At 40.4% G+C, this 27,599-nt stretch overlaps 2 protein-coding genes across 5 annotated transcripts in view; both read left to right on the top strand.

The window, feature by feature from the left end:
- The first annotated feature begins 3,447 nt into the window (after nucleotides 1–3,447).
- POLR2D (RNA polymerase II subunit D) lies at nucleotides 3,448–7,109 on the top strand. The gene is made up of 4 exons (XM_080409882.1): nucleotides 3,448–3,602; nucleotides 4,994–5,174; nucleotides 5,632–5,727; nucleotides 6,508–7,109. The coding sequence occupies exons 1-4, from the start codon at nucleotides 3,530–3,532 to the stop codon at nucleotides 6,584–6,586; spliced, it is 429 nt and encodes a 142-aa protein (XP_080266008.1). The 5' UTR covers nucleotides 3,448–3,529; the 3' UTR covers nucleotides 6,587–7,109.
- Nucleotides 7,110–8,766: 1,657 nt separating this feature from the next.
- The window catches only part of WDR33 (WD repeat domain 33), a 72,806-nt gene continuing 53,973 nt past the window's right edge, over nucleotides 8,767–27,599 (top strand). The window contains exon 1 of one of the 4 annotated variants that reach the window (XM_080409825.1): nucleotides 8,767–9,021. The gene's annotated coding sequence lies outside the window, so the exon portion shown is untranslated. The remainder of the gene's footprint in view (nucleotides 9,022–27,599) is intronic. The other 3 variants (XM_080409823.1, XM_080409822.1, XM_080409824.1) reach the window with 3 other exon arrangements.

Here is a 27,599-nt window from a genome sequence, read left to right on the forward strand (position 1 = left end):
CTCTGTCCGGTGTCTTTCATGAGGGGTTCTTTCAGGCGTGCTGTTTTCTGTAACTGCAGAAACACTCAGCAGCTCACCATCAAGATGAGGCCAGGCAGAAGGGTGTACATACGACTGCACACTGAAATTAGTTCAATCCTGACTAAATGTAAACCAGGATAATTCTCCAGAAAAAACTTTCTTTGTTTTTACTTCTGTGTGAAATAAGAAGCTAAATGAATTGGTCATTTAGCACTTCCTTTTAAAAACAAATTACAGAAAGGTTAGGAGAAATTTCTACAAGATGCTTCAAAGGAAGAATATTTGAGCGTTTTTATTCTAAACACACACACAAACCCCTTTCTGGGGATAAATTTTCTATTATAAGCTACCTAATTACGATGGAGAAATGTCACTTCTTGAAGATAAAAATGTAAACCGGAACACTTTCCCATGCAACTTCATAAATTAATATTTATACTGACCTATGTATTATGAGGACTGCTCTCAAAATGAATTGTAGTACATGAAGCAGTAGGATAGAAAAGTTCCTAAACTGCTTTTCATGCTATCTAGAAAAACATGACCTGTGAATATGTTTTATGATCACTCCCAAAACAGAAAGCCCAGAAGAGTATTGTTACCATGTTGCTTCAAATGAGTGTATAACTCTACAAATTGACCAATATCCATATTACTGAACCGTAGTTTTTTTCCTTGTCTATAGTCAGATAGACTACTCTTATAATCAGACACACATTATGTATTAGACAACCAGCTGATAGTATGTTTACATGTCATTGTATATGTATTTAAAAACTTAACAGATCACGCAAGAGCCAGTTTTGCATTCAAAGGCTTATTGTGACTTTATTACTGGCTATTAATAGAACTTTATATTGCTCATACATGTTCATTCATGATAGTTTTGGATATATAATTTTACAAGGAGTAAAAAAAAAAAAAAAAAAAAAAAAAAAGGCAATGGTAAAATGGTATGAAAACCTAAACCTGAAAAGTTGTCTTTTTAAGGACACTGATGAGAAAGCATGCATGTCTTATGCAGTAACAGCTGTTACGGCACATGGTGTTCTGAGCAGGTAATGTTATCTCCACCAGGATCTACCCCTATCACACGCTAGAAATGCTGATGACAATAAAAAGAGATTAAGGTTTTGGTATCCTAATCTTTTCACTTTTAATCCATCCTTTGCATACATTTTTTTTTAATTGGGCATTTTGATGCTCCACATAAAATACATACTTATTGCTAGAAAGCTTAAAACCTGCTAGGAAGGTAACGTTTCTTCTGCTGGCAAATTAGAGGAAAAGCATATTACAAAATATACTAATAATAGAACATCTTCATTATTCGTTCTCCTTACATTTTATTACACAGAGGTATTTAGCTAAGCTTTTTTTAAGAACTGTGTTGGTGCAATTAGTTGTTACAGTTTAAACTGCAGCAGTGTAGAAATTACTGTAGTAGATCTGTCTAACAATCCACTACCTAATAACGTGTCTCCAGCAAGGGTCAATATTTTTTGCCCTGGAAAATAGAATACTAGGGACTCTGTTCACAACAAATTACATTTGGCCAAGTTTGTTTGTCTGTTTGAATCTGCTCATTTTAAGGTATCACCAGTAAATATGCCTGAATCTTCCTATAGTCACTAACTTTATTTCAGTCTAGCTCATTTTCTTTTTTATGCATATTTTTCAATTGAATTGATAAATGCTGAAAAATTAATTAGTCAGGAAGAAGCCAGTGCGTTTGAAAAATAACGAAGAAAAAGTCAGGTACTCTGGTTTGTTGCAGTAGCTGAACAATATTTACTGTGGGGTTTTAGGTGCATTTTTTAAATTCTTAGAAAAAAGGGGGGGGGGGGAGAAGTACCATTCAAGAATGTTCTTATTTGTCTCTTATTTGACTCTTGAGACCTTAACCAAACACATCAGTGATAATGAACCTTTTATCTTCCATGATAGCCTCTTTAGCTGAACCTATAAACTCTTCCAAGTATCTGGCTTTCTCTTAATTGTTTCAGTTTTTTTATACGTAAGTAGAACGGATCCTTGGGGAAAAACAAACGTGAAATTAATAACTAAAATCTCTGCCTACTGCTCTGAGACTCACGATGTTCTGAGTGGATGGGTTATTTCAGAAGCCATCAGGATTCCAAGTGATTTTAAATGCTTCTCTCATCAGTCTGGCATGGATTTCCTTGTTTCCTTGTAAACCTAATTGAAATTGTTTAATTTGCCAGATGTTCCCTGAGGTATTTTCATTCCGTCTTCCTGAATGTCTTTCTGCTTGTACCACTTAGCAAATTAGTTTTCAATCAGTTTCTCTGCCATGCTTGTTTATCCAAATAACAAATGTTAAAAACCTTTTATTTGATCCCTTCATATTCTTATTTGTTTATTCTTAATGCCTTCCTTTTGCCAGCATGCAGGAAGCAATTCACTTAGGCATGGATGCAAATTCATGAGGATAGGAGTGGCTTCATCATAAATCCTCCAATGGTCTATTTTTGCCTTTCTTTAAGAGCACAGGGCATAGTAAGGTCTGGTAAGATGATTTAAGAGTTTTAGGCTGGTTAGGCACTTACATGGGAGCCCTCCAGGGAAAATACTGCTCCATAAGTTATTTTGCCGGCAGTGTTCCCTTGACATAGTGTCGGGAGAGCTATAGCATCGTTTTCAGCCTGCCTATGACTTCTAGAGGTGTGTAGGTTTTCAGACTACCCAGAGGTAAAGTAACCTCCCTTTCAAAGCGTGTTACTTATGGTGTCAACACTCCTTCCTTAGAGTGGAGTCGGTCAGTCACCGTGAGCCAGACGGACATTCCGGTACAGTGACACCTTCCCGCCGGTCACGGCTCGCTGCCTCGCTCGATCTCTGGTGGCAAAATGGAGGCGCCTGCCCCGCGCCGCCACAGGCGTGAAGCGAGGCAGGTGGAGAGGCGCCTGCGGCCTCGGTGCCCCTGGGCGAGGGCTCCAGAGCCTGAGGGGGGACTCAGCCCAGTTCGGAGCTGTCGGTTATTTCCCAAAGGCCTGAGCTGGGCCCGACCCCCGCTCTGCCCGTGTGAGAGCCCAGGGACTCCCTCAGCGTTCCCCCGCAGCCGGCTCCCTCGGGCCGCCGTTCGCGCCTTGATATGACTCTGGGCCCGTAGCGCCTTGGGACGTCCGTCACAGTTCTCTGGCCCGTCTTCACAGAAATACAGCTCCAGCACCCCGCCGCTTTCGGTCTCTAGTTGCTAATTGCTAAGCGAGCTTACAAACACCTCACCGGGCTGTGCTGTGGGGGCAGGGGGAGGGTGAGACGCCCGGTTCCTTCGCTCCCCTTCGGTGCCCCACAACCGTAACCGCGCTTTTCGCTCCCTCCGTAAGGCCGGCCGCGCGCAGCCCGCCGCCACCCCGCCGCGCCCCCGGCAGCGCTCCCGCCCCGCCCCACCGTGGCTGAGGCTCGGCCCGCCGCGGCGCCGGCTGCTCCCCCTGGCGGGCGGCGGGGCTGAGGCGGTGCCGCGCTTCCGGTGCCGGCTCAGGCGATGGCGGCGGGCGGCAGCGACCCGCGGGCGGCGGACGTGGAGGAGGACGCCTCGCAGCTCGTCTTCCCCAAAGGTGCGCGCCGCGGGGGTGGCCAGGGGGCCGGGGGCGCCGGGCCGGGCAGCAGCTGACGGCGGGCTGGCCCCTGAGGCAGGGGGCTGGCCCCTGAGGCGGCGGGCCGGGCGGCGGTTGGCGGCGGGCAGGCCCGTGAGGCGGCGGGCTGGCCCCTGAGGCCATGAGCTCGCCCTCCGGCACCTCGGACGGCAGCGCTTCTCCGCGGCCTGGCCGCCCCGCCAGACACAGAGCCCCGGGTGCTCCACATCAGGGAGAGTAAGTCACTTACATCTACTGAGGAACCCCGTGATTGCCAAGATGCGGCCGTTCTTACTTCTGTGGACCGCTACGTACGCGAATAAAGGAAATATTTTATAATTCAGGTTATAGCGAAAATCTCTTGTTCTTTGCTATAACCATTACTTTTTCAGGAAACCGAGTGTCCAAAGTCTGAGTTGTGACTAGGGACGCTAACAGTCTGTGTATTTTATTTTTTTCCCAGAAAAGTATTCAGTATAAATTCCAGAGGGAGGTGGGAGGGGGAGGAACCCTAAAGGCCACTCTGCTCTATTTTTGAGTTATGAACAAAAGCATAGTCCTGAAAGATTTTATGTTTTTACACTAAAATCTATTTTCTAACCCATTTTCAGCCCAAGTTACTTTCTTGCTCCATGCAAATTAAAGGTTGCCAGTCCCTTTCTGGCACTGCCCTGTGTCCGACTGTTGTTACAGAACAGTGCTGAAGGGCATCCAGGGATGCAGTCTCTGATCCTGCTGCTTTGAATGGCTCGTACTGCTGATATTGAAAGACTTTCTTGTTACTGGAATAAATATAGTGATCATGATGATGAAAACCAAAGAAAGTTGGCTAAGAATGGGGGGTCGTTGTGTCTGTTAAGATTAGTTAAAACTTCTGCCTGATAATAACGTATCAGTGGGTCAATTAACAAGTAAATGAAGCCTTTTTAAAAACATTCACCAGTCCTACGTTGACTAAGAACTCAGAGGCTTCCAAAGACCAGAGGTGTCGTTTCTGAATCTTTTGAGTATTGCAGTTCTAAATATCTTTTTCTAAAACAAATCATGTGTTACTTAAGTTCTGCCAAAAATGGGTGAAGAAAGCATATTGCAAAAATGTGTCAAATCAGAAGGTTAGGGCTGCAAATGGAAAATGCATGGTCAAAAACACAAACACGTTGGATTGTCACTCGAAGCAGTGACAATTTTTATCAGCATTTTCAGTGTGAAATGCCACCCAGTCATTGGTGACAAGGTTTGCACAATTGCTGTGAAACACATTCCTCATTTCCTTATTGCCCAAAGTTCGATTTACATACACAACTGCTGCAAGTGCACTTTTTCATCTGTGCTTCACCTTCTTTTTATGCTGGTGTCCACTCCTTCAAATGCAGAATTTGAAACTGCGGAAACTCTTCTAAATTCAGAAGTGCATATGCTTCTTGAGCATCGTAAGCAACAGAATGAGAGTGCAGAAGACGAGCAGGAGCTTTCAGAAGTCTTCATGAAAACCTTGAACTACACGGCGCGCTTCAGCCGCTTCAAAAACCGTGAAACCATTGCCAGTGTCCGTAGGTGAGTGGAAAAGTTAAGAGTATAAGACTGTACTGGAGAATGTGGTATATAATATTGATGCTGCTTTATGAAAGTACAGTTTAATGGCGTTTCCTGATTTGTACTATAATTCTGAACCTTGTCTTTCTGAAGAGGCAAGAAATTTGATCATAATTCTTCATGGAGGGTTGTACTTTTTCTAGGTCAAGCCTTCTGAACTGCTTTGTTTCCAGTATTTAAGTGACAGCTGACTGCATTAGATGAGAGGATTTTCTAGACTTTGTAGAGTAATTCGGGGGAAGTGAAGTTAACAGGTGTAACTTTTTTTTTCTAAGCAATTATATAATGAATCTTTCCTCCTGAAAAAACATTTACTTCAGTGCCAAAAGCAGAGTGAAAAAATGTATCAGTTTGGTTTATGACTTTTTATGTTCCTGTCTTACTTGTAATTTCACCAAGTTACTGTCTTTCCTTACAGTTTGCTGCTCCAGAAGAAGCTCCATAAATTTGAATTGGCATGTTTGGCCAACCTGTGTCCTGAGACAGCTGAGGAAGCAAAAGCTTTGATTCCTAGGTGAGCATTTACATATTGTGAAAAGACTGCTTTATACTTTCCTGTGATTTAAAGCCAGTTAGGGGTAGATGTCCTCTCTTCAGTCCAGCTCTGTTGATGGAAAAACTTCTGGTCTTGGTCTTTCTTCACCCACCCATTGATCTGACAGTGAGGCACTATTTGTAAGTGTCCCTAATGCACTTCTGACAAGTTTTACTGGACTCGGTGTAAACAGCTTAAATTGGATTTCTTAGCCCACCCAGATGTGTTGGTGGTGTTGGTGGATTTTTTTTTCTGTAGGAGCAAATGACAGTGCTCCTATTAACTGCTTTGTGGCTAATATACGGGGAGGGGGGGAGCAGTAACTTCTTCATATCTTGATTTGTTTCCTCATGGCCTAAGATAGAGGAGGGAACAAAACATTCTTCTGAATTATAGTTTCTTCCTCATGAGCTAAGATTTCATAGCAAGCCTGGACTGGCTTATGAGCATGTGGCTACATGGACTTCATTTAGAGGTCTGCTTAAACCTGCACCTGCCTTGCCTTTTTGATAAAACATTTTGGAATTAGTCAGCACAAAGCCCTGGGAAGGATGGAGTTCTGTCCCTAATAGAGGAAGCGCTGCATAGGGATTGGAGTGGTATTTGTACAGTAATGTTACAGGTGGCTCCTGGTGTACCGTACAGGTGGGTGATGATGGTGTTGAGACTGACGGGAGAGAATTGTGGCTGTCTGAAATGAATTCACGGGGAGATTATTTCTAAAACCTTTAATGTATCCTCATTGTTCTTGTCTTGCAGTCTGGAGGGCCGGTTTGAAGATGAGGAATTACAGCAGATTCTTGACGACATTCAGACTAAACGCAGCTTCCAGTACTAAGATTAAGCCTCAGCTCCTTTATCTGAACAGAAAAACCTGGGAACTTTGTTTCTCAGCCCTCTGGACCAATCCAGCTCCCGGCTGAGTAAGGGGAGTTGTGGATACAGGGTACTCCAGTGCTGTGTCATCCACAGAGTGGAGATCAGCGTAGTCCTTTTGGTTTGTTCTGCTCCACATGTATGTTGGTAAGGACACCCGCCTGTGTCGTGAGACCCAAAGAAATGGAAAAGCCAGTGGCTCAATTATTTGTTTCTTCCAAATCTCTCTCCCCGATTTGGAAATTTTCAACATGTTTCTGGGTTTTTAGCAGAAATGTAGATGTGACTTCTATTTTTTTGTGAACTTCTAAAAGAGATGGAGAAGCTTGTTCTTGACTCTCAGAAGGTTTACTGATGAGCTGCATCAACTTCTGTGGTGGTTTATTTGTTTGGGTTTCTTACTGTTTGATCAGGACAGTGGATTTTTACAGCTTCAATAATTTTCCATTATTGTTTAGTGTAAATTAAAAGATGTTTCTAATGAAGACATTGTGTTTTATAAACATTAGGTGCATGTTATGATTTTATTAATGAGGACCTTTTTGATAAACAGATCCTGTGATTATTAACTTGTGTTGGAGATCTGGGGACTCTCAAGTGTGTAATAACACAAGTGCAGTTTAGGACAGGTTAGACAGAGGCGTTATTAACTATGATCATAGTGAGAGAACATTTGGGCAGCATCTCCCTCCACTCCCTGTTCTCTGCCAAGTGATCCCAGACACCCAACCTATACACTGTTTCAGAAAAGAAAAAGGCAAGAAAAACCAATAATTTTGATGTTAACAAAGTCCAGTATCCATCCTGGGAAGGATGGACTCCTTAAGTGTCTTGCGAAGTGCCACAATTCTAAGAAGGAATCAAACAATAAATGACGCTATGGAGGGATGGCTCTCGGTGGAGCCCATGGGAGTGGCACACCCAGTATTATCTTAGCTCAGAAGCAGGGAGCTGGCAACAGTCACAGGCTTTAGTTGAAAGGAATGTTCTTTTAGTTAGGATACACCTCCTGGCCAGCCCTCTCAAATCTTAAGCATTAATTTTACCACCACAGCTGGAAGAAGGAAGATTTTGCCAGGAGGAACAGCAGGGACAAAGAGGAAGCCAGCTGTGTGAAATCGAGTTTCACTGATACTGTGAAAGGGAGAGAAATATGGTATTATTTCAGCTCTTACTGGAAACTTAACGTTGCTGCTATGAAAGGCCAAGCTCGTTTATGGCAATGGGTTGGGCTACCTCAGCTGAAGCACTTCACACAGCATTTTATTTCTGTGCTTTAGTGGCATTACAGCTCCTACAAGCCAATAAACCAGACGTACCTTTCTAATGAACCACAGTCACCTTAACTGCATCAGAAGGATTATAACTAAAGAACAAATATAAAAGCAAAGTGCATGGTGAAATTTTATTTTAGGAAGCTCAGTGGCCCCCTTTGGTCCAGGATATGTTTTATAGTAGCTGCTCCTGCTGTAACTCTGTTCGCACTGCAGAATGTTCAAGCAGCGTTAAGACATTTTCATCTTTTAAATCCATAGGCTCTTGTATCTCAATAACTCATTTTTATGCGGGGAAAAAAAAGCTATTCTGCACCTCTTTAGCTAGGTTTCTGGATAAATGGATGTGGTAGTTACAACTGGGAGGCATCGCTACGCGTTGGTATCTTCGTTAAGCTAACATGATGCTCCCGAGGAGAAGCGTGGCAGGGATCGGGAGATCCGCACCATCACACAGCTCATGCTGGGCCTTGAGACTCGCTGTTGCGTTATGAAGCCAGGTGGTGGGAAGGGGGAAACAGAAGGGACGATGTCCGAGGTGCCGGGCGGGCAGGCTGGCTGGCTGGGGGGCTATCGCTGCCCGGCTGGGGGGGCCTGTCCGTTCGGGAGCGGCTGGGGCCCGGCCACCCACAGCGTCGCAGCACAGCCCCGGAGGGGGGCAGTACCCCGCCCCGGCGGCCTCTCGGCCCCCCTCGCCCGCAGCAGAGAGGGGGCGGCGGCGGTGCGCGCCCCTGCACTACCGAGGGCCCGGGCGACCCTGGCCCGTGCGCGTGCGCGCCGCTCTTCGCGCCTCTACCTGCGAGGGGCGGGGCCTGCCGGGCCGCTGGCGAGCGGGCGGGGGCGCGGCGGAAGGGCCCGCGGAAGCCGCACGCGCCCTGCCCCGCGCGCCTCGTCCCGCGCGCCTGCGCCCTGCCCGCCGTCTCCCAACGGCCGTGCCCCTCGCGCCGCCGGGCGTGCTGACGTTGGGCGCCTGCGCCGCCCGGTCGCTGGTGGGGGAAGGAAGATGGCGGCCGGCCGCGGTGGGGGATCGTGAGGCGGCGGCGGCGGCTTCCGGGCCCGGAGGGACGAGGCAGGTGGCGAGGCGGCAGGGCACGGAGGCGGGGTACGAGAGACCGGCCGGACGGTGAGTGCGGCTGGGCGCTGGAACGGAGGCGGGCGCGGGGGTGAGCGACCTGGGAAGTGCGGCCGCCTCCGCCATTTTTAGGCCGCGGCCCAGAAGTGGCGCGGCCAGGGCCGGGAGGAGGCCGAGCCCCGGCGGGGCCGCCAGCGGCGGGGAGCGGTTGTGGCAGTGGGGGGCCGCGGGGCCGCCGGGGCTGGGGCGCCCTCGGGAGCGCGGGGCCCAGGCCCTGGCCGCGGGCCGAGCTGGGAGTGGGGCTGCGCTCCGCGGCGCTGGGCCCGCGGGGTGCGGTGTGCTGGAAGGCTGAGGTGGCGGCCAAGGCTGGGGCCGGGAGCAGGCAGGTGGTCCCTTTGCTGTCTGCTGCAGAGGCGTCAGGTCGTGGCTTCGCCCGCGTGTCTTAATCCTGCATTTTTTCTACTTCTTTTTAATATTATTTTTTAATATTAATAAATTAAAAAATATTGTTGTTCTTCTCTCCGCCTTGAATTTGAACAGAGATCGGGTTGTGGCTGCTTGAAGATACGGCTTGGGAAGCTGTATCTTTACAGGTAGATACAGCCGTGTGCGGCAGGCAGTTCCTTATTCTAAAAGGGTAGATGGATTTAATGGCGAGATGGTGGCACATTCCACTGATTGCGACTAACCAGTCTACAAGTATAACATGTTAGCAAACCTAGGTGACTTGCTAAATACGGAAAATAATTCACTGCTTTTCCTCTGGGGAGAACTTAAACTTCCTGCCTTCTTGAAGGTGGGTGTTACTTCTGTCATGCAGACTGTTAGCTGCTTTGTTATGAATAGATAGCTCTTTGGTTTCACATATGGTATTTTGAAATATTGATACTCATTGGAACACTTCCATTTGTTTTACAAAAGTCATCATAGGTAAGTAGTTCTGTACTCTACTAGTTTTCTACCTCGTTATGTCCTTAAGTGCAGGTTGTGATTAGTATTTGGGAAACTGTTTTCCTGTGTGGATATTAGTTCCTCATCCGTCTCCTTGCAACAGATGTTTATTCTCTTATGCTTTTCCCAGCTCAAACTGTTCATCTTCTAAGAAAAGAAGTACTGTGTACATATTTGTTAAGAGCTTATAATATGCACATAATATTGTGCCAAAATACTTAGTTACCCTCCTTCTGAATTCTTTATCAGCTAAATTGTCTTCTCAACAGTTAGCTGCAACATTCTGCCATTATCTTTAATATAAGAATATATAATAAGACATATTTCAAAATCTGGCTCTTATCATCTTGTTCAGTTGTGCTGTAGTATTTCTAATGGGAAGATCTGAAAATGTAGTTAAAAGACTTCTCATTTAAACACCCAGAGCATGATTAGAAAAATCTGGCATGCCTTTAATTGCTTTGTTAGTAGCAGTTTTGGAGTTCTTTACCCAACTGCTCTGCAGTTTAGAAGGTAAGGTTTACACAACCTTCCTGCATTTGAAGGTTTCAGAAGTGGATGGAACTATCAGATTATATTGAGAGCATCAATTTTGAGAAATAAATATTGAAAGATGGGGAGAAAACCCTAAATCTCTTTGAGCTGCAGAGAGTGTTGGGTGCTGGTAACTAGTCTATGTTTAATTTAATACTCTACTCCTAGAGCTGCTAAAACCTTTTGACTTGAATGTCGGTCATAACTATAAACAGTTCAAGTCTTTCCTTGGTACCTGAAGTGTTGTTCCTCCGTTGAAGACTTGTTGCAGTAAGCTGTTGGAATTGAAAATTTCTCACCAATTTTGTATTCCTGTTAGCAGCAGAGGAGGTTATAACATAGTGATATGAAATTCCAGTAGACGTACTAGAAATCTTTTCTTTTGCTGCAGAAAAGAGAGGCCTTGATCTGAGGAGAGGATGAGAAATCTTTTGTTTTGTTCCCATCCCTAGCCATAGTCGGATGTCTTGGTTTTCTGACTCGCCTAAAAAAAAATACCGTGGAGAAGGTTTTTGGTTAAGTAGGAATGTGGAAAGAATACAGTTTACTTTTTACCAAGGTAGTTCCATGCAAAATACTTCACCTTTTGTGTCTGCGAGCTACAAGGTTGATATCTAGGGAGTTTCTGTAGTTGGTTCATTAATGCCAGACATGAAAATAATTTTAGCCTTGTCCAATTACAAGGTTGTTACTCTAGCTTGTAATTTAGAAAAATACTCAGACATTTGTGCAGGAAAGTTGTAAAAACAAGCTGAAAAGTTTCTGTAGTGTTTGTGAATTTTAAAAAACCTTGTACTTTATTGAACATATTTCATTGCTGATATTGTATCATTTTGTTACTGAAAATTCTATACAAAGAGAGAATATGGATATGCAGGTTTGGTTGGTATAGTTCATGAAGAAATGCCATTGATGAGTAAGTGTCAGTTAAACTGAACACTGTTAGATCTTAATGGTGGGGGGAGGATATGGTAAAGATCTTTCAAAAGATTAAAACCTTAAAATAACTGTAGTTTTTGTCTCTTGTCATAGAGAATCTGAAAGCAAGAGCAAAGAAGTAGTTTTTGATTGCTAAATAGTTTTTTGTTGTTTGTATTTTATTAGTAGTAATTTCACTTAATTTAGGGCATTCATGATCCTGTATTTTTAAAATGGTGCTAAACTTATCAGCAGTCTATTCTTGCTCACTAGTATTTAAAAGAAGACTACTTGGCATTTAATAGAATGTCATTTCTGGTTCAACCAGCTCTCCACATTTGAGCTGGGTGTACCAATAATTCTGTTGTGAAACTTGAAATATCATATGAAGTACGTATTTACCGGGAAAGACAGTAAGCTGGTTTCTCTTCTGTTGTGCAATATTACTTCTGATAATGTGGTTAGTATAAAGACAGTGCATGCACGGTCATGTGAAATACTGGTTAAAATTGTTCTTCAGTAGGTTAAAGTTTACGGTGGGAAAAGGTAAGGCCTGAATGTATTAGAGCATAGTAGAAGCCTGTGATTTAGTGGAGATTGTAATTAGAAAAGTGGCTAAGAATTCCAGCCCTTCATTGTCTGCTTATTTTAAAATGTTTTATTTCAAGCTTCTTTCTCTTGTCTAAAGTGGACTTGATTTAAAGAAGGGAAAAAAAAAGCCACAAACAAAAAACTAACCTAGAAAGGAGCATGAAAATGGCAGTACACATCAGAATATACAAGTTTAAATCTCCTGCTGACTTGATACTTTCACTTGAGATGTTATAATTTTTTTTGGTACAGTTCCTTCTTATTTGCTTAATCACAGTTACGTTTTGTAAGACATTCTCTGCATGTGGAGGGATACTAGAGACCAAACTATTTGTGCTTTGAAACTAAGCTAACTGATACTGTTCCTGGTTTACCTCTGTACCCAATTTTAAAGTGGAAGAAGTATCGTTCTGTGTAGCAGGAATGGCTGTGATAAACGGATCCCAGTTTATCTAGGAAGCTATGTACCTGATTTTCACTTAAAGGAGAACAACCCAAACAACCCAACCCAAACCCTGTTAATTAAGATACCTTGTTGAACAGGAAGAATAAATGCCAACTTCTATAATACAGGATAACCTGTAATGCTGAAAATCCATGCAAGTATACTTTAAGGATTGAAAAATGTACCAAGCCTAATAATAATGTATTGTACCGTGTAAGTAGCATTGAAGTCTTAGCCGGAGTTGTTTTTCTAGGCTAAGCTGTTTCACTAGCTCTTGCTTTTATCACAGTTTCTCTCAGGGAGAAAGCATTGTTCTACAATATTAAACTTTAAGTGTTGACTAACCTGGAATAGAGTTCATTTTCATCTTAGTAGCAGGAGTAGTGCTGTGTTTCGGATTTGGTGTAAGAATAATGTTGATAACATACTGATGTTTTTAGTTGGTGCTAAGTAATACAGATATGAAGTCAAGAACTCTTCAGTTTTTCAGGCCCTACCAGTGAGAAGGCTGGAGGGGCACAAGAAACTGGGAGGAGACACAGCCAGGACAGCTGATCCGAACTAGCCATAGGATATTCCATACCATAGAACGTCATGTTGAGTGTGTAAACTGGGGGAGTTGGCCAGGGCTTGCCAACTGCTGCATGGGGACTGGCTGGGCATCAGGCAGCAGGTGGTGAGCAGCTGAGTTGTGCATCACTTGTTTCTTTTTTTTCCCCTTCCCTTTAGATTTTGTTCCTCTCCCCTTCCCTCTCCTTTTCATTATTATTATTAAAACTTTATTTTGTTTCAGTTGTTGGATTGTTCTTGCCTCAACCATTGTGTTTTTCCACCCTTTTCCCCCTGATTCTCTTCTCCATCCCGCTGGGGGCATGGTGGGAATGAGTGAATGGCTGTGTGGTGGTTGGTTGCCCGCTGGGGTTAAAACCACAACTCTAACCCTGATAAAACTTCTGTTTTTTCAAACAATTACGGTGAAGTGTTCTTACACATACGTAGGATATAAAAAGTATAAGCAATTTCTCACATTCTTCAGACACAATTGAAAACATCTCTTCTTCTCTGGGCACTTGCTGCATCAAGTAAACCTGGTAAATTTTTAGGTCTTAGAATTTGATCTTCAATTTTTCATTTAAACAGGATTTTTTTCTATACACTGTTAAATCTGAACACTTCTCATTTTCTGTTTACTTTTAATTAGTCAATTTTGATAGCATCAAAAACCAGCATACAAAGAACTCATGCTTGTCATGAGCTCATTGCTGTTATTTAATTAGTCTTCAGTGTAATGAAAAGTGCTGGTTAAAAAAAGTCCTATTAACTTCTGAAACTTTGAAAATGTTAGCAGTGGAGTTGTAAATTTTATGTTAACTAGAATTTTTAGGTTTTTAAATAATTAAAATCATAATATTCTGCTGCCTGTCTTCTCTTGGTACCAGAGTTCATAGGATGGTGCAGGCAGCTGTACAGGAGGATGTTTTCTGTGAGCAGAAGTACAGTGTGTGTTTTTAGCCTGGCTCGGTTTTCTGGTTTGGCCTGTGTCTTAGAAACGCTGGTTCTGGAACTGGTGAGGTGGTAGGCAGAGAGGAGGTGATGGGAAATGTCTCTGCCATAGCACTGACTGACGCTGCACTGAGTGACTGTAACCATGTGTGGAGAGGCACTGTGCATTGCTCTGAGCTGATAGGCAGTTATATCAGCTTCTTACAAAAGACATCCCTAAATGTTGAAGAGCATGTCTGTTTGGTACTAACTTTTAATTTAAGGCAGTTGGTCATGAAGCTTGAAATTTAGATTGCTCTTAGTCAGTCATCTATAACTTTACCCAAGAGTACCCCCCTGAGTTGAACAGTGTGGCAGGACAGGCCAAAAGCACTTTTGCAACTAAAAGTATAGCTATGTTGACACTGATCAGTTCTGTATGTCAGTTTTATATACTTCAAGATGGGCACACAGATACTCAAAATATTCTGTTTCTTGTGTTTAAACATTCAAGGGTTCCTTCAAATAATTTTCTCAAATCCAAAAGGAGCAAGATACGAAAGAATATGTTAGTGTCCTTTTTTTAAAAGGAAGGCTAGAGTCTGGGTAACAAGGAGTCTGTAGTATCTTATGGGTTTGTTGTAGTTTTCTTGTTCATTATGAAGTTTAGGCAACACAGTGATTTGGATTTACCATGGGTGTATGAGTATTCATCTGCAAATTTGTGAGTCTGGCAGGGGCTCCACTTTGAATTTAAGTAGTGCCCCAGCTCCAGCTGATGCAAGTGCTTGACTTAAGCCTGGGGACTGCGTAATGGTGCAGCTCTATCCTGTCTGGTGTATGTTTGCAGTCATCTACACTGGCATTGAAGCCCAGAGTGGTAGCTTCCCCTGCTTATTTCTGATCATTTGTTTTTTCTCCGGTGTCAGTAGAGGTATTCCTGAAACTCCATAGTTGGTCGGCTGAGAAGCTGCTCTGGGTTTTGACTGATGTTAGCGAAATGGATCTCTTAACACAGAGCATTTTCTTAGGTGGATGGCCGCTGTAGTCACCAGATGTTCATGCTGGCTTAAAGGAGGGGTCATGGAGGATAGGAACACATAGTTGGGGCCAAGGCAGGACGGCTTTATTTTGGTGTCAGCAGTTTTAGGTTGGGTTCAGGTCATTATGGAACTTGATGTCAGTAATGCTTTAGACTCTTGTCACAGTGCTGGTTTGTTCAGTAGCCATTGCTGCGGTTAAATTGTGTGATCACAATGAGCAGCCATGCTTCCTACCATTGTCCTCCTCCCCCCAACCCCAGTAAAATCACCACTGAACTTTGAAAGTGCTTTCCTATTAAGGCATGTTTGTAAGCAAACAATTACACTTCTTAGCAGAGACTAGTGACATTTTATGATTATATCAATAAAAATTGTAGATTGCTCAAACTTGCAAGTAGGAGGACTGCAGACTAAGTATTAATATAGTATGTTTGTTCTGTGATATTTGTGCTGTTCCTAAATTACGGAGTTTGGAGTTAAATTCAGACTTGCCAGTCATCAAACCATTTTTGCAATCTTTTTCTACTGGTGGATGCAAATATTTTCGTCTCCTCAGCAAATTTAAGCCTAATAAATAAATAAACTAGTTCTAATAATATCTTTTGCACACTCTTGACTAATATAATAAGCCACAGCTGCCAAGCTTTCTGTACAGCAAGATGAAAATACTGTCCTAAAACTGTTGACTGAATTGCTGCTTTTGCCAGGAAAGCTTGTTGATACTTTCAAGGGAGGTGGTAGAAGTACGAAAGAAATCCCTTGGCATTTCAGACCTTTGGAGAACTCTTAGTTTTCAAAACTGAAGCTCTCTGGTGGCATGCATTTCTACTGAATTGTCATTCTCATGGGGAGCTTGACTCTTCCTCTTCCTGTAATTGGGGAAAATCTTATACTGGACCCTGGCTCTTTGAAAGGCTTTGTGTGAGATTGATATATGTGAACTTGAATTTCCTTTACTGAGAAATGTATCGATAGAGAAGATGAGCATATGCTTTTATTGAACAGTACTAAATGGTAAATGCGAAGGCTATTTACTAAAGAAGCTTAAATGTGGTCATTGAGTAGTGTGGGTATATATATATATTTCATAATCATATACAGGCATTTGCATGGCTCATAATTCATGTGGAAAGACCGGAAAACTTATATTCCTGGGAAAGCTGGCTGTGTATTCCAGTTAAAAGTGAGTGTATTTCTAATTCACTTTCAGTTGTGTGAGCAGGTGGTATATGTATCGGCCATCAGTTTAGAAAGTGCTCTAGTATGGAAAGTTCCTTTATAAAGAAGAATCCATGTTGACTATGTTTTAATATAGCAGTGTTTCTGACAAAACTCTTAGGACTGCTTGAGTGACATTATGTAGACTTCTAAGCACTGAGAGCTTAAAATGACAATAAATAGCACAGCTTATTTTTTTCTAATGTAAATCTGGTCCTCGTGCAATTAAAGAGTTTCTAACCTGACTTGTAGCAAACAGGAATTATGCATTGTTCTTCCACACCAGACTGTGTCAAGAGTAGTTTATATATGCAACACACTTAAAATCTTAGCTGGAGCAGATATTGAGAAGCTACACTTTTGAAATCTTTTTCCACATAGATAATCTACAGTCAGAACTTTACTTGATCCAAGTAAAGTGCTGTTTTCTTTCACTGTTTCCATAATTTAGGGGGTGTTTGGTTGATTTTTTTTTTATTTTATTTTGTTTTAAATTTCTCTGATTCACCAGTGAGTCAATAATGGGAATCGTTGTTAAAACATTACTTGAATTTCCGTAGCAGGTTTCATAAGGCTAGTTTAGTAGCGGACATTGTGTGAGTTTATCGATAAAGTTTGAATTGATCTCTCCAATTTCACTACTCTCCCTTAAGGGTGTGTCTGTCTTAGCTATGTCTGGGTATAGCAACTGTAAGTACTAATTTGCATCATTTGCTATAGAAATAGCTGTTTTTTCACCTGCACAACCGCCTTGAATTTTGGCTTGGGGGGGTAGCAAACAAATCTGTCTTGGATAAACCTTTCTGTGTGCATCTCCTACATCTTTTGATAAAAAGAGAATCAAAAACCCTTGGGGGAAAAAAAGGCTCTTTGGATTTTGTTAGAAAATACTGTGGGGTAGTATGTTATAGGGCATTTATTCTGCAGTGTGGCTTTAAAAGTGGTTAGTGTCTTCTTTTCTTATATTGAATACATGGAAGTACGTAAATAACCTTGACATGTTTAGAAGATGGGGGAGATGTCTGCTTCTGGTTGTGAGTTAGGGTGTAGACATGGGTGGTGAATGGCTTTTGTCATTAAAATATGCTATTAAATAAAAAGTTGTTCCTTTGACCTGAACTGTTCTACTGAAGTCTCTTTTTGGAGAGAGAAGTAGAAAAATGATCTTTGAAATACGGTTAATAACTACTGAAAAACATTGCTTATAGCTGTGGCGTTGTTTTACCTTCTTACTTCTGACCATTAAAAAAGCACATTTTTTCATATGGTATCACTATTTCCCTTCCTCCTGCTCCTCCTTTCCATACTTAGGTTTCAGTTTCTTAGTTATGGAAACTTAAACCACTATTCTTCTACCTTTCTTTGGCCCAGAAACTGGTATGGCAAACAGCGTTGCTTTGTCAGAAGACTGGTCTGAGTTACAGTAAGGAGAAAAAAATAAAGAAAAAAGGCATTCTTTGGGTCACGGAATAGACATTTTAATTCTTCTCTTTTGATGCTTTCAATGTTTCCTTTTACATAAAAGTTGCACAAGTTCTGGATACGTTTGTTAACCATCCAGTAGATAAAGATTATGAAAGGTGAATCTTTATAACAAGTTAAAACTCCTATTAATTCCCAAGTCCTACTAAAAAGGCTTTGGTGTCTTCTTGTCAGCACTGAATTTGCAACTCTTAGGAACTCAGATACTCAACTTTGTTCAGTATATTAGAGTGTATGTTTCTGTTCCACAGTGTGAAGAGAATCAAACTGTTGTTAGATTGTGTGGATGGTGGTTTTTTTTTATTACCAGAATTTCAGTGCGTTGTTTCTGAAAGGTATTGGTTGCTGTGTTTTCCTGCTTAAGTTTTGTCCTGACGACTGCTATAGTCCTTTTCCCTTCCACTGATCTCCTTTTCCCTTCCATAAAGTTATCTGAAGACTTCTTTTGTAGGATTTCTTGTGCACATGCCACATGCCCACCCCACCCCCCTTCTCATTTGTTTGTGTGTTTTATTAAAATGAAGGCTTGAGTCTTCTAAGGAGTTCTCTCCTGCCACGAGCCAAGCATAGACACATGAAAGCAGAATGTCTGCATTTCTTTCATATGGTACCTAAATAATAATTTGTCTCTAGAATTCAGTAAAGTTCCAGTTCACCGGCGTGTGAGCAGAGGAGGAAAGATGATGATAGTTTGGTGATTTGGGGGTTATGTATCTAAACAGTAGGTTTTTTTATGTACCTAAACATATGAGGTATGGCTTGGCAGAAAAATGCTGAAGGTCGGCGAGGTGTGCCCAGTTCCCCACGTATGGGCATAGCCTCATGGGTTTGTGCAGGCTGCAGAGTGACTGGCTGAATAGCGGTCTCACTGAAGAGGACCTGAGGGTTCCATCGAATGCCAAATTGAATATGATTAACAGTATGTTCTCCTTTATTTATAAAGTGAACTGCATATTGACTGAGACTTGGAGAAGCATCCCAAGCAATTCAAATGTGATTTTTTTTTTTCTCCGCTAACGTTAGTGTTAGTTCAGCAGGTACTGATACAATAACCAGCTGAAGAATATCTTGATGTTTAGGATTAGCAAAGATGAGAGGCCTTTTTTGCTTTTAAACTTTTTCCTTCATTGTTTTTTAGTAGTTGTCATGCTGTTACATGATTTAAAAGTTAGTCCTGAAGTTTTGTTTCCTGACAGAATGGTAGCACCAAGGGGAGGCAGCATCAGTAATCACTTCAGCATGAAAACCAAGCTGGATGTATTTCAGCCAGTTAAAATGAATTGCTGTTATCATAGTGACTCACAGTAGTAAAGTCTCTGGGTTATAATCTAAATGGAAGTCTTGATAAATGCTAAGCAGGAGTCAAGTTAAAACAATATATTGCTAATTTACAGGGATGACATACTGTTTTATTATTAAAAAAAATTGCTAAACTATTGCAAGTAAACTTGTAATTTAAAGCAGAATTATCAGATCATTAATACTGAAATCATGGCAATAGACCAAATCCTCTGCATCTTCTGAGGTGTAAGTGCAGTCTGCCAAACATGCTTTTACTGCAGTTGGTTGCTTTTGTGTTGGTTTTGAAGTACACCTCAAGAAACTTGCTGTACAGGTTGCTTTTGTGAGGTGCAGAAAGCAAATTGTTCTGGGCTGTTTTACTTGTGAAAGCGGTTTTCTGTGCTGTGGCCGAAGTGGCAAAAAAATTTAGTCCTGTGAACTAAATTTGACTTTTTTATGATGTATATAAGCACCTGTCTTCTGTAAGTATTGCTGCTTTGGAATGAGTCAAGACTTTAGTTTGAGCATAAAATGAGGCATGTTTGAGATCTGTTTGATTATCAGGTATTTGTTTAGCACTAGAAATCCAAAATTTGAAGAAAGTGTTAAATGTAGATGTAACTTATGTGCAGCTGTGCAGACTCAACTGTTTAAGATTGTCCCCCAGGCTCTGTAACCTTAGGATTTCAGACTGGCTGAAGTTTTTTCCCTGATAGCCGGTTCTCCCTTGATTGTTTAGATGTCTTCATGTGTGTGTATGCTTTCGCTGCCATTTCAGAGGTTCTTGGACATAGGGTGTTTGTATGTGAAACTTAAAGGTGTAGTGCTTCTGTCACATAAATATCAGAACTCCTACCCTTCCTCCAGTCAATAAACCCTTTGAATCAAAAACTGCATCAAAATAATCACATTTTGCTAGGTCTTGCTCACTGTACAATGTAAGATGATTGTTTTCTTGATAAATGTTAGAAATGTTACATGTTCTATCCTTTCAGACTCCTTTACCATGTGTGTATGTGTTTGGGTTAAGATTCCAAAGGTCTCAACTTGGTTCAAGTATGGTGAAACTGGGCATAAGGGAAATACAGAGCTGAAGTTAAAGGGGTTCAGTTACTTCTGAAATTTTAGGTCCTTATCATGCCAGTGTAGTAGATTCTGAGCTGTGTATGGGAAAAAAATACCTTCAGAGCATCTCCGAATAAGAAGAGGTTGTGGAACCTTTTAGGCAGAGTAGTTTATTTTGACTTAGCCAATGACTGATTTCATTATCCATTTCTGTGGTTTTGAGGAAGATATTGGAGATCTTTATTTTTTACATTTTTCACCATTCCAGCCATTCGAATAGAAAACTGCCAAATACTCCCCATGCCCTTGGCATGGTCAGAATGTAAAACCCATTTCTAGAAGGCTTTGTTCACATACAGAATACAATAGCGAAAGGATGGTAATGTATATTGGGAGTAAAGCAGTAGACTCCTGAGGAAATCTGCTTGCTGTAGAGAGCAGTCATGTTGCTTAATAGCAGCCTTGTATAATATGGGTCAGTATTTTTGTCTTGAGTTTTGTGATCTTGTGTTATGGACCTGTGGATCAAGGAATCAGTGCTCAGATTGTAGAATGGTCTTACTTTTCTTCTGTTTAAACTTGCTGTACTCATGTCTGCAAGTCTCCTTGAAAATTTCTTGAGATCTGCATATAAAAACGCAGAAAACTACATACTGTTGCTGTGCCATATGTAATTCGAAAGTGGAAATTAGATTTCTTTTAATACTCAAAGGATGAGAATCTTACACATTTTTTTTCTGCGGTTATAAGGTGTGTGTGTAGGTTTCTGCTTTTGACATAAAATATATAATTTCATCACCACAGGGCTAAATTGGGCAACTTCATTGTTGCATCTGGTTGCCCGATGCAAACTTTACTTATCACTGGGTTATATGCTGTTTTTACAAAAAGTGGTGCTGTTATCACAATTCAAACACAAGATGGGTCACAGAGTGGCTTTGAAGATGAGAATGTATTTTTTTAAAAGTAGTTTTATGTTCCTGCTTAATACAGCTGTTTTCTTAACTAGTGGGAGAGGTACCATCTAGTTACAGAACTGTAAATCAATAAAGAGCCATAGCATTCTTTCTGGACTAGATTTGTTTAGATGTAGCACTCTTGATGAAGCAGCTTTATGTGTCTAAAATCTTTGTTCTAAAAACCCCTGTTAATAAAAAAGTACTTGTGCAATTATTTGAGATTTTTGAGTGCCTTACACAAATGTACAATTTTCAGATGTTAGGTGATCTAATTTTATTAATCTGATTAAATGTTTTTCCAATACGATAGGAAATTGAAGCAAAGCAATTTAAGGAATTGATCAAATTAATATATTCCTCACTTGATCTGCAAATTGGTGTACCTTTTCTTTTGCATATTTTTTCTGTGTTTTCAGAGTGGGACTATCTAATATGCTGTGAAGGAAACTTTATGATCAGTCTTTCTTCAGAAGAATGATGTCTGCATAGAGCAGAAGTAAAGTCACCTCTGCTGTGAGAGTTTTAATCATTGGCAGATGTGCAAGTTAGTTTCAGCAGAATTCAAGTGTGTCTTCAGAAGTATGTGGCAGAAAGTTGTGGTTGCTAGTGCTGTTGTGCAGCAGTTTTAGTGATTTTTTTTTTTTTTTTTTTTTTTTTTTGGGGTTCTTGTAGATTATGAGCATACCTGCTTCAGTGAATGAAGCAGGAGGGATGCAGAAACACTGGTTCAAAACTAATCTTTTGCTCAGGTTCGTTTCCTGTTTAAAAGAACCACCATTTTGGGAATACCTGACTTAATTTAAAATATTTGGAGGACCATTCACTTAAAATTATATGGTTTGTAAAAATGAAGAATCCTTTTTCTATGCAATTGCATGACTGTTTTATACTTTCAAGAAATGCCTGGGACTCTAACAGTCTATTACTCTTTTCAGCCCTTAACCAAGATGGCTGACTCTATTCCTGTGCAGTAGAGAAATGATGTGTGTACATGCATGGTTATTTTTTCTGTTCTAAAACATAAAAAAAAAAATCCTGAAGGTGGCAAAAATAGAGCATTTATGTCTGGAATATATCCTTCCACATAATTCTTTTGCACTGGGAAGAGGTATGATTCCTAGGTAAGGAAAAAAGCTGGATGATGAGACCAAGAAAGAGCTTTCTTGAGAATAGTGTGAGTTCTCTCCTGAATAGTGTTTCAGGAAGGGAAGGCCATGGAAGGGATCCACTGCTGGTCTCCAGAGCAGAGATGCATTTTCTTCCAAGGGACAAAAGAAAGGAGAATTTTTTTGGAACTCATTGTTGATACTCTGTAAAAGCGGGAAAGGAGTAATGTTAAATTGTATTTGGTCGGATTGTTTTCTTTTTCAGAACAGGTATGTTTATTCAGATGCGCTTAGATACACATTTAAAAATGCAGAGACATGGGTTTTGAGATGACTGTTTACAGTAGGATTTTTTAATTCAGGGAGATGTTACGGAAAGGAAATTAAGTGGTATCTATACCTGGTAGATTTAAAGGTGCTTGTCTAATCAGAGAAAGGTGGCATTTGCTACTGATGTATTGAGCAATAAACTTGTTATGCTAACTTTGCAGTGTGGTGTTCTTATACTTCTGCCTCAGAAAGCTGGTGTGGTTCTTCTCTAATTATGATTTGTTTGTGTGGTTTGGGTTTTTTTGTGTGGTTCCCCCCCCAAAAAAAAAAAAAAAAAAAACAAACAAAAAACCCAACAAAACAACCAACCCACAAAAAACAAAAAAAACAAATAAAAAACCCCAAACAAACAACAGCCTATGTTTTGGACTATGCTATTGCAATTAAAATAATTACTATTAATTTTCACTGTTTCTGTTACACTGTAGAAGTGCTTGCTTTAAAGCCTACATATACTTTATTCAACTGTCCAATACATGTTTTCAAGAAATAGTATACAGGTAGACTTAGGAAATTTTTGGCATTTGTTTTCCTTTGCTACTTTAGCCGTTTCAGGGGAGTGTCTTTTAAGCTGCAGCATGTTCTGTTACCAGTGGGCGGTGTAGGGTTTGCAGAAGAGGATGCTTCCACTCCACGGGAGAATTGCCTCCTGTTTGATGGGTTGGTAACATACCACTTCAGTGAAAAATAACTATTAAATAGACAAATATGTTTTAGTTAAGTTATTGTACTACATTTATGACGATCTTTACTTTTTGGGTAAACCATGTAAAGTTTGTCAAGGGTGCATGTAAATCAGCTTTTTTTTTTTAGTATTGTCTCTGAGGTGGCAAATTTGATATAAGCCATGACTTTTTTTTTTTTTCCCCCTCCAAGCTTTACCTGGTTAAACTAATGTAAATGGATGCTCTGGTGTTTTTACCTTTGAGTAGCCTAATTTGTTTGATTTAATGGAGTTTTGTGTGAATTGCTTTGACATGGTTTTGGGCAGCAAAGTCCAAATTGTCAACTTTCAAACTTACTGCAAGATATATTTTGGTATTAAAGAAACAGCAATATGCAAATAAGCTGATAGAGTAACAATGTCACTAAGTAAAATGCTAGTCTTGTCTTGGTAGCCTTATTTAAGTACATGAACTGAGGGGTAACCATTTTCTGTAATGGCCTAATACTGTATGTGACTTTTCTCTGGTAAAAAAACAAACTACAAATCCAACTGTCTTATGACACCATGCTGCCCTGGGTGTAAGGTCATACTCATTTTTATTTTTTTTTTCATTTTTTACTGTTCTATAGCTATGTCTCTCCAGTTACTTGATCTAACTAAACCTGCCATCCTTGTGGAACTCTTAGGAACAAATAAAAGGCTTGCTCTGTTGCAGCTGTATTTGTTGACAGTTAAAAAACAGTAGGGCACTGTCACAAGCTCCTGGAGTTCTTTTGTGCAATTTCTTCTGGCCAATTAACTAAATTCTTTTTAAGTGTGGTGTTTTTTTTTTTTAAGTGTGTGTCTTATTTGTCAGGATTCCCATTCACACTCTTTCTTACCCGATCTTGCTTCTCAGTGTTTCTTCTGTGGTTACTCCCACTCTTACTGTGTTTCTTCTAATTCGGCTTTGGGGGGCTTTTTTGCCCATCTAGCTCTAACATTTTTTTTTTTGCCCATCTGGTCCTAACCCCACCTTCAGTTTCTTGTCAGATGTGCCTTCATTTATTCCCCAATTTGATTGTGTTTTCCAGGCATTCTTTTGTCATCTTAGTGGAGAAGTAGGCCCTGTTATCTTCCAGTGTTTCTGGATGGCCAGTGCACTGGCCACTTTATTCAGTGAATTCATTATATGTTTTCTGTATATCCTCAAATTAATTTACCCCCTCAAATGTGTGAAAGCCAGTCAGCTTTGAAAGGGTGTTTGTGGAAACAGAAAGGGGGAACTGGTAGTCAGCTCTCTGAAGAGTCGTGTTCCTGTTGCAGACAGTAAGGATGCATGAAAGAATGGCATAAAAAAATACCATTTCACAGTTCAAATAGTAATACAAGTATAATGAACTAGAGGAGAATAGCGATTAGTTGGTAACACTACTATCTGGAAACCATAAAATAAAGAGTTGGCCTGTGCTTGATGTTCGAAAAATCTTGTTGCTTCTAATTCTGTGTGTTAAGGAAAAAATGGAGGCTTCCATTTAAACCCTTGTTGATGGACCCTGAAATAAAAACAAAGTTTGGTACTTTGCTTAAAATAGGAAATTGGATGTTAGTACTCTGGGTTTCACATTGTCCTCTAGTACTTGTTTGTATGTTTTTACTCATGCTCCCAGTACAACAGGAGCTTGAGCCGTAGACACAGATTCAGACGCTTTTTAGCTGATATAGAAGATCTAAAGGAAAACCTGTTGAGGCACTGGTTTGTCCCAACAAAAGACAAAGCAGGATACTGGAAACTTAAATGGGTATATTTGTCTGACTGGAGTAGAGTTTTTTTGGAAATGAGTGCTCTGGTTTCATCCGATAACTGATTCTGTGCCAAACCCCTTCAATTCCAAATCTTTGTTTGGTAACAACACTCTTGTGTATATATACACATCTATATGCATGTGCACACTTCTTATTTATCTATTCATGCATATGAATAGATATGGCATGAAAATGTGACTTGGGCATAAGGTATTAGGTGGATAAAAGCATGATATTTGAGGCATTATTAGAAGAAAAATATCATGAGAAGGTGTGTAAACAAAAAGCTTTTTTGCAGAAAGTTTGTAACTGCAGGTAGAAGGCTTTTGGTGGTAAAAGCAGGGATCTCCAAAGCTGGAGAAATAGCTTAGAACATCAAGAACATAAACCCTTCATTTTCCTAATTGTGTGTCATCTCCCTTGTCATGTTGTTGTAGTTGTGTTGTCACGTATTGTCATAATCATGAACTTGGAAGGATCTGTAGGCATGAGGAAGTGTAATTAACCTGTTTATGCCTTTGGCTGCCTTTTAAACAGCAGTTTTTACTTATGTTGATTGTGTGTTAAGTGAATGTTTATGCTAATCTAAGCTAGACACTGTGATCGTTTTTGGTATGTCCAGTCTAAACTGATCCATATCATAGCTAATGCTTTATTTATCTGTGTTAGTAATTGAGAAATTTTCTTCCAGAGATTTCATTTTCTGAACTATGAGAATAAATGATTAATTAGCTTGTTGCTTTGGGTTATTTCTCTAAAAAGGCTTTTTAATGTAATGTTTTCTTGCAAATATAGATGATCAGAGTGTTTTTAGAAACACCAGCATATCTTTGTATGCATTCTTGGTCTTGGTTCTTGAAATTTATTTTTGTGTTTTCTGTAAGAGAGTACAGATATGTGTGTCTGCAAAAATATCTTTTTTCCCTCTGGTTTGAAGCACTAGGTTGGTATAGGAGTGTTTATCTTTCAGCTTGAGAGAGATTAGTAATGGAAAATTTCTCTAGGGTGTTTTTTCACCCCCTGAGTAAGGAATAAGCTTTAAAACTAAATTTAAAATACTTTATTAATGGACTTGCATGTTTAATGCCATCTTGCTTTGCTTGTTTGAAGAAGCCACTTTCTCTTTTTCAATATAAAACCACTACTATCCTTTTAATTTTACCTTTAAGATCTAGCACCTGAAACTTGCTGTACAACAGCTACCTTCTGACAAGTTGTAAGAGAATCTGAGGTAGTGGTAGGAACACTTGACATGCTTCCTGCACGGGCAAGCATTGATACTTTTTTCTTGTTTCAGATGAGCTTGACCTTGCAGTAATGGTATCGTTGCAGTGGTGTTACTGATGTGGCCAGTATTTGGAGGTAGACATGGTGTCTTATTACACCACCTGCTATTCGGGCAAATAAGCCTTTCTGCCACAAGATGAAGTGGTTTTTTTTATTTATTTGAAAGCTGGGGTATCTTTCCAGTTAAGTTGCTCTAATGAAAGATGCTACTATTGCCAAAGGTCTTAAATTTTCTTACCTCATTCAAGGGAACATGCTATTCTAGGTTGGACTAGTTTGTCTTGAATGGAGAATAGTTGTGATGGCTTTAGTTGGGTTTTTCCCCATGTGGATCAGAGGTGCTTGTGTAGCTGACAGCCAGGGGTCATAGGTGGCTTCTTTCAAAGCTGGCCTGACACACTTATGGGTTGTACTGGGATGGAGTGTGTGACTGCTAAGGTTGCAAAGCCTGTGAAGGTTAATCCCTGCCCTGGGCCAACAAACTGGGTGATATTTAAAGGGCAACCTGCTCAAATCAAACTGTGCACCACTTTTAAACCTCTTTTATGTCTAGTATTTCTATCTTCGCTTTATTTTGCTGTTGAAAAAATGGAAACTTTACATTATTAGGATCAAAAAAAGCAAGATAAAATTTTAAGACCAGTAGTTGAAACAACTTTCGAATTCTTTCAAAATGAGGATATGAGTATTTTAACTAAATAGGAGAGTATATTAATGAATCTACAATCAGATTTTTTCAACTTTCAATTCTATCAGTTTTATTTCCATTCTTTTTATTAAATGCACTTTGACCCTGTGTAAACACTTTAGCCTTCACGCAAAGGAAGGTTTCACAGCCTTTTTGCATTCCTTTGATAGTGCCAGTTTATTTTAGTTTAAAAGTTCTTTTGCTGATTCAGACTGTGTCATTGCTTAGTCTAAAGTCAGTATATACTTTAAAGACTGTGTATACTGTAGTTTTCAGCTGCAAGGAGGTTGCTATAATCTTATCATTTAAGGATTTTACAAGCTGAAAAATGAGGTTTTGGACTCACTTTCCTCTGGGAGAAAAAATCTGAATATTGAATTTTTTTTCCCCTGCCGCATACATTTTCTTAATGTTGTCAGTAGGTCTTGTTAGGGGGAAGTGTTGTTGGGTGACATTTATCAAACCTTGATAAATATGTAAGCCATTTCTTTTGCAATAATGGAATTGAAAGTATACCTACAGGTAGAATGTGATCTGTGGTATATTTACTATAAATTATGTAAAGGGAGTGTAATTTTATTTGCAGGTCCTAGAATAAAGTTTTGAGGCAGCCCTTTAAAGCTTTTTTCTTTTTTAATAGTTAAATTTATTTGTAACTGATGTGGTTTTTCCTGTTTTATATTGAATCTGAATTACTGTCTTCTGTTGAAGGATTTTACCATTTCTTGCATTTATTTATACTGGTTTTACTGAGTACATTGTTTTCCCACACAATTCTAGTTTAGGGATGGTAATGC

The sequence above is a fragment of the Falco punctatus genome, assembly GCF_963210335.1.
Source record: "Falco punctatus genome assembly, chromosome: 13".
Taxonomy (NCBI): Eukaryota; Metazoa; Chordata; class Aves; order Falconiformes; family Falconidae; genus Falco; species Falco punctatus.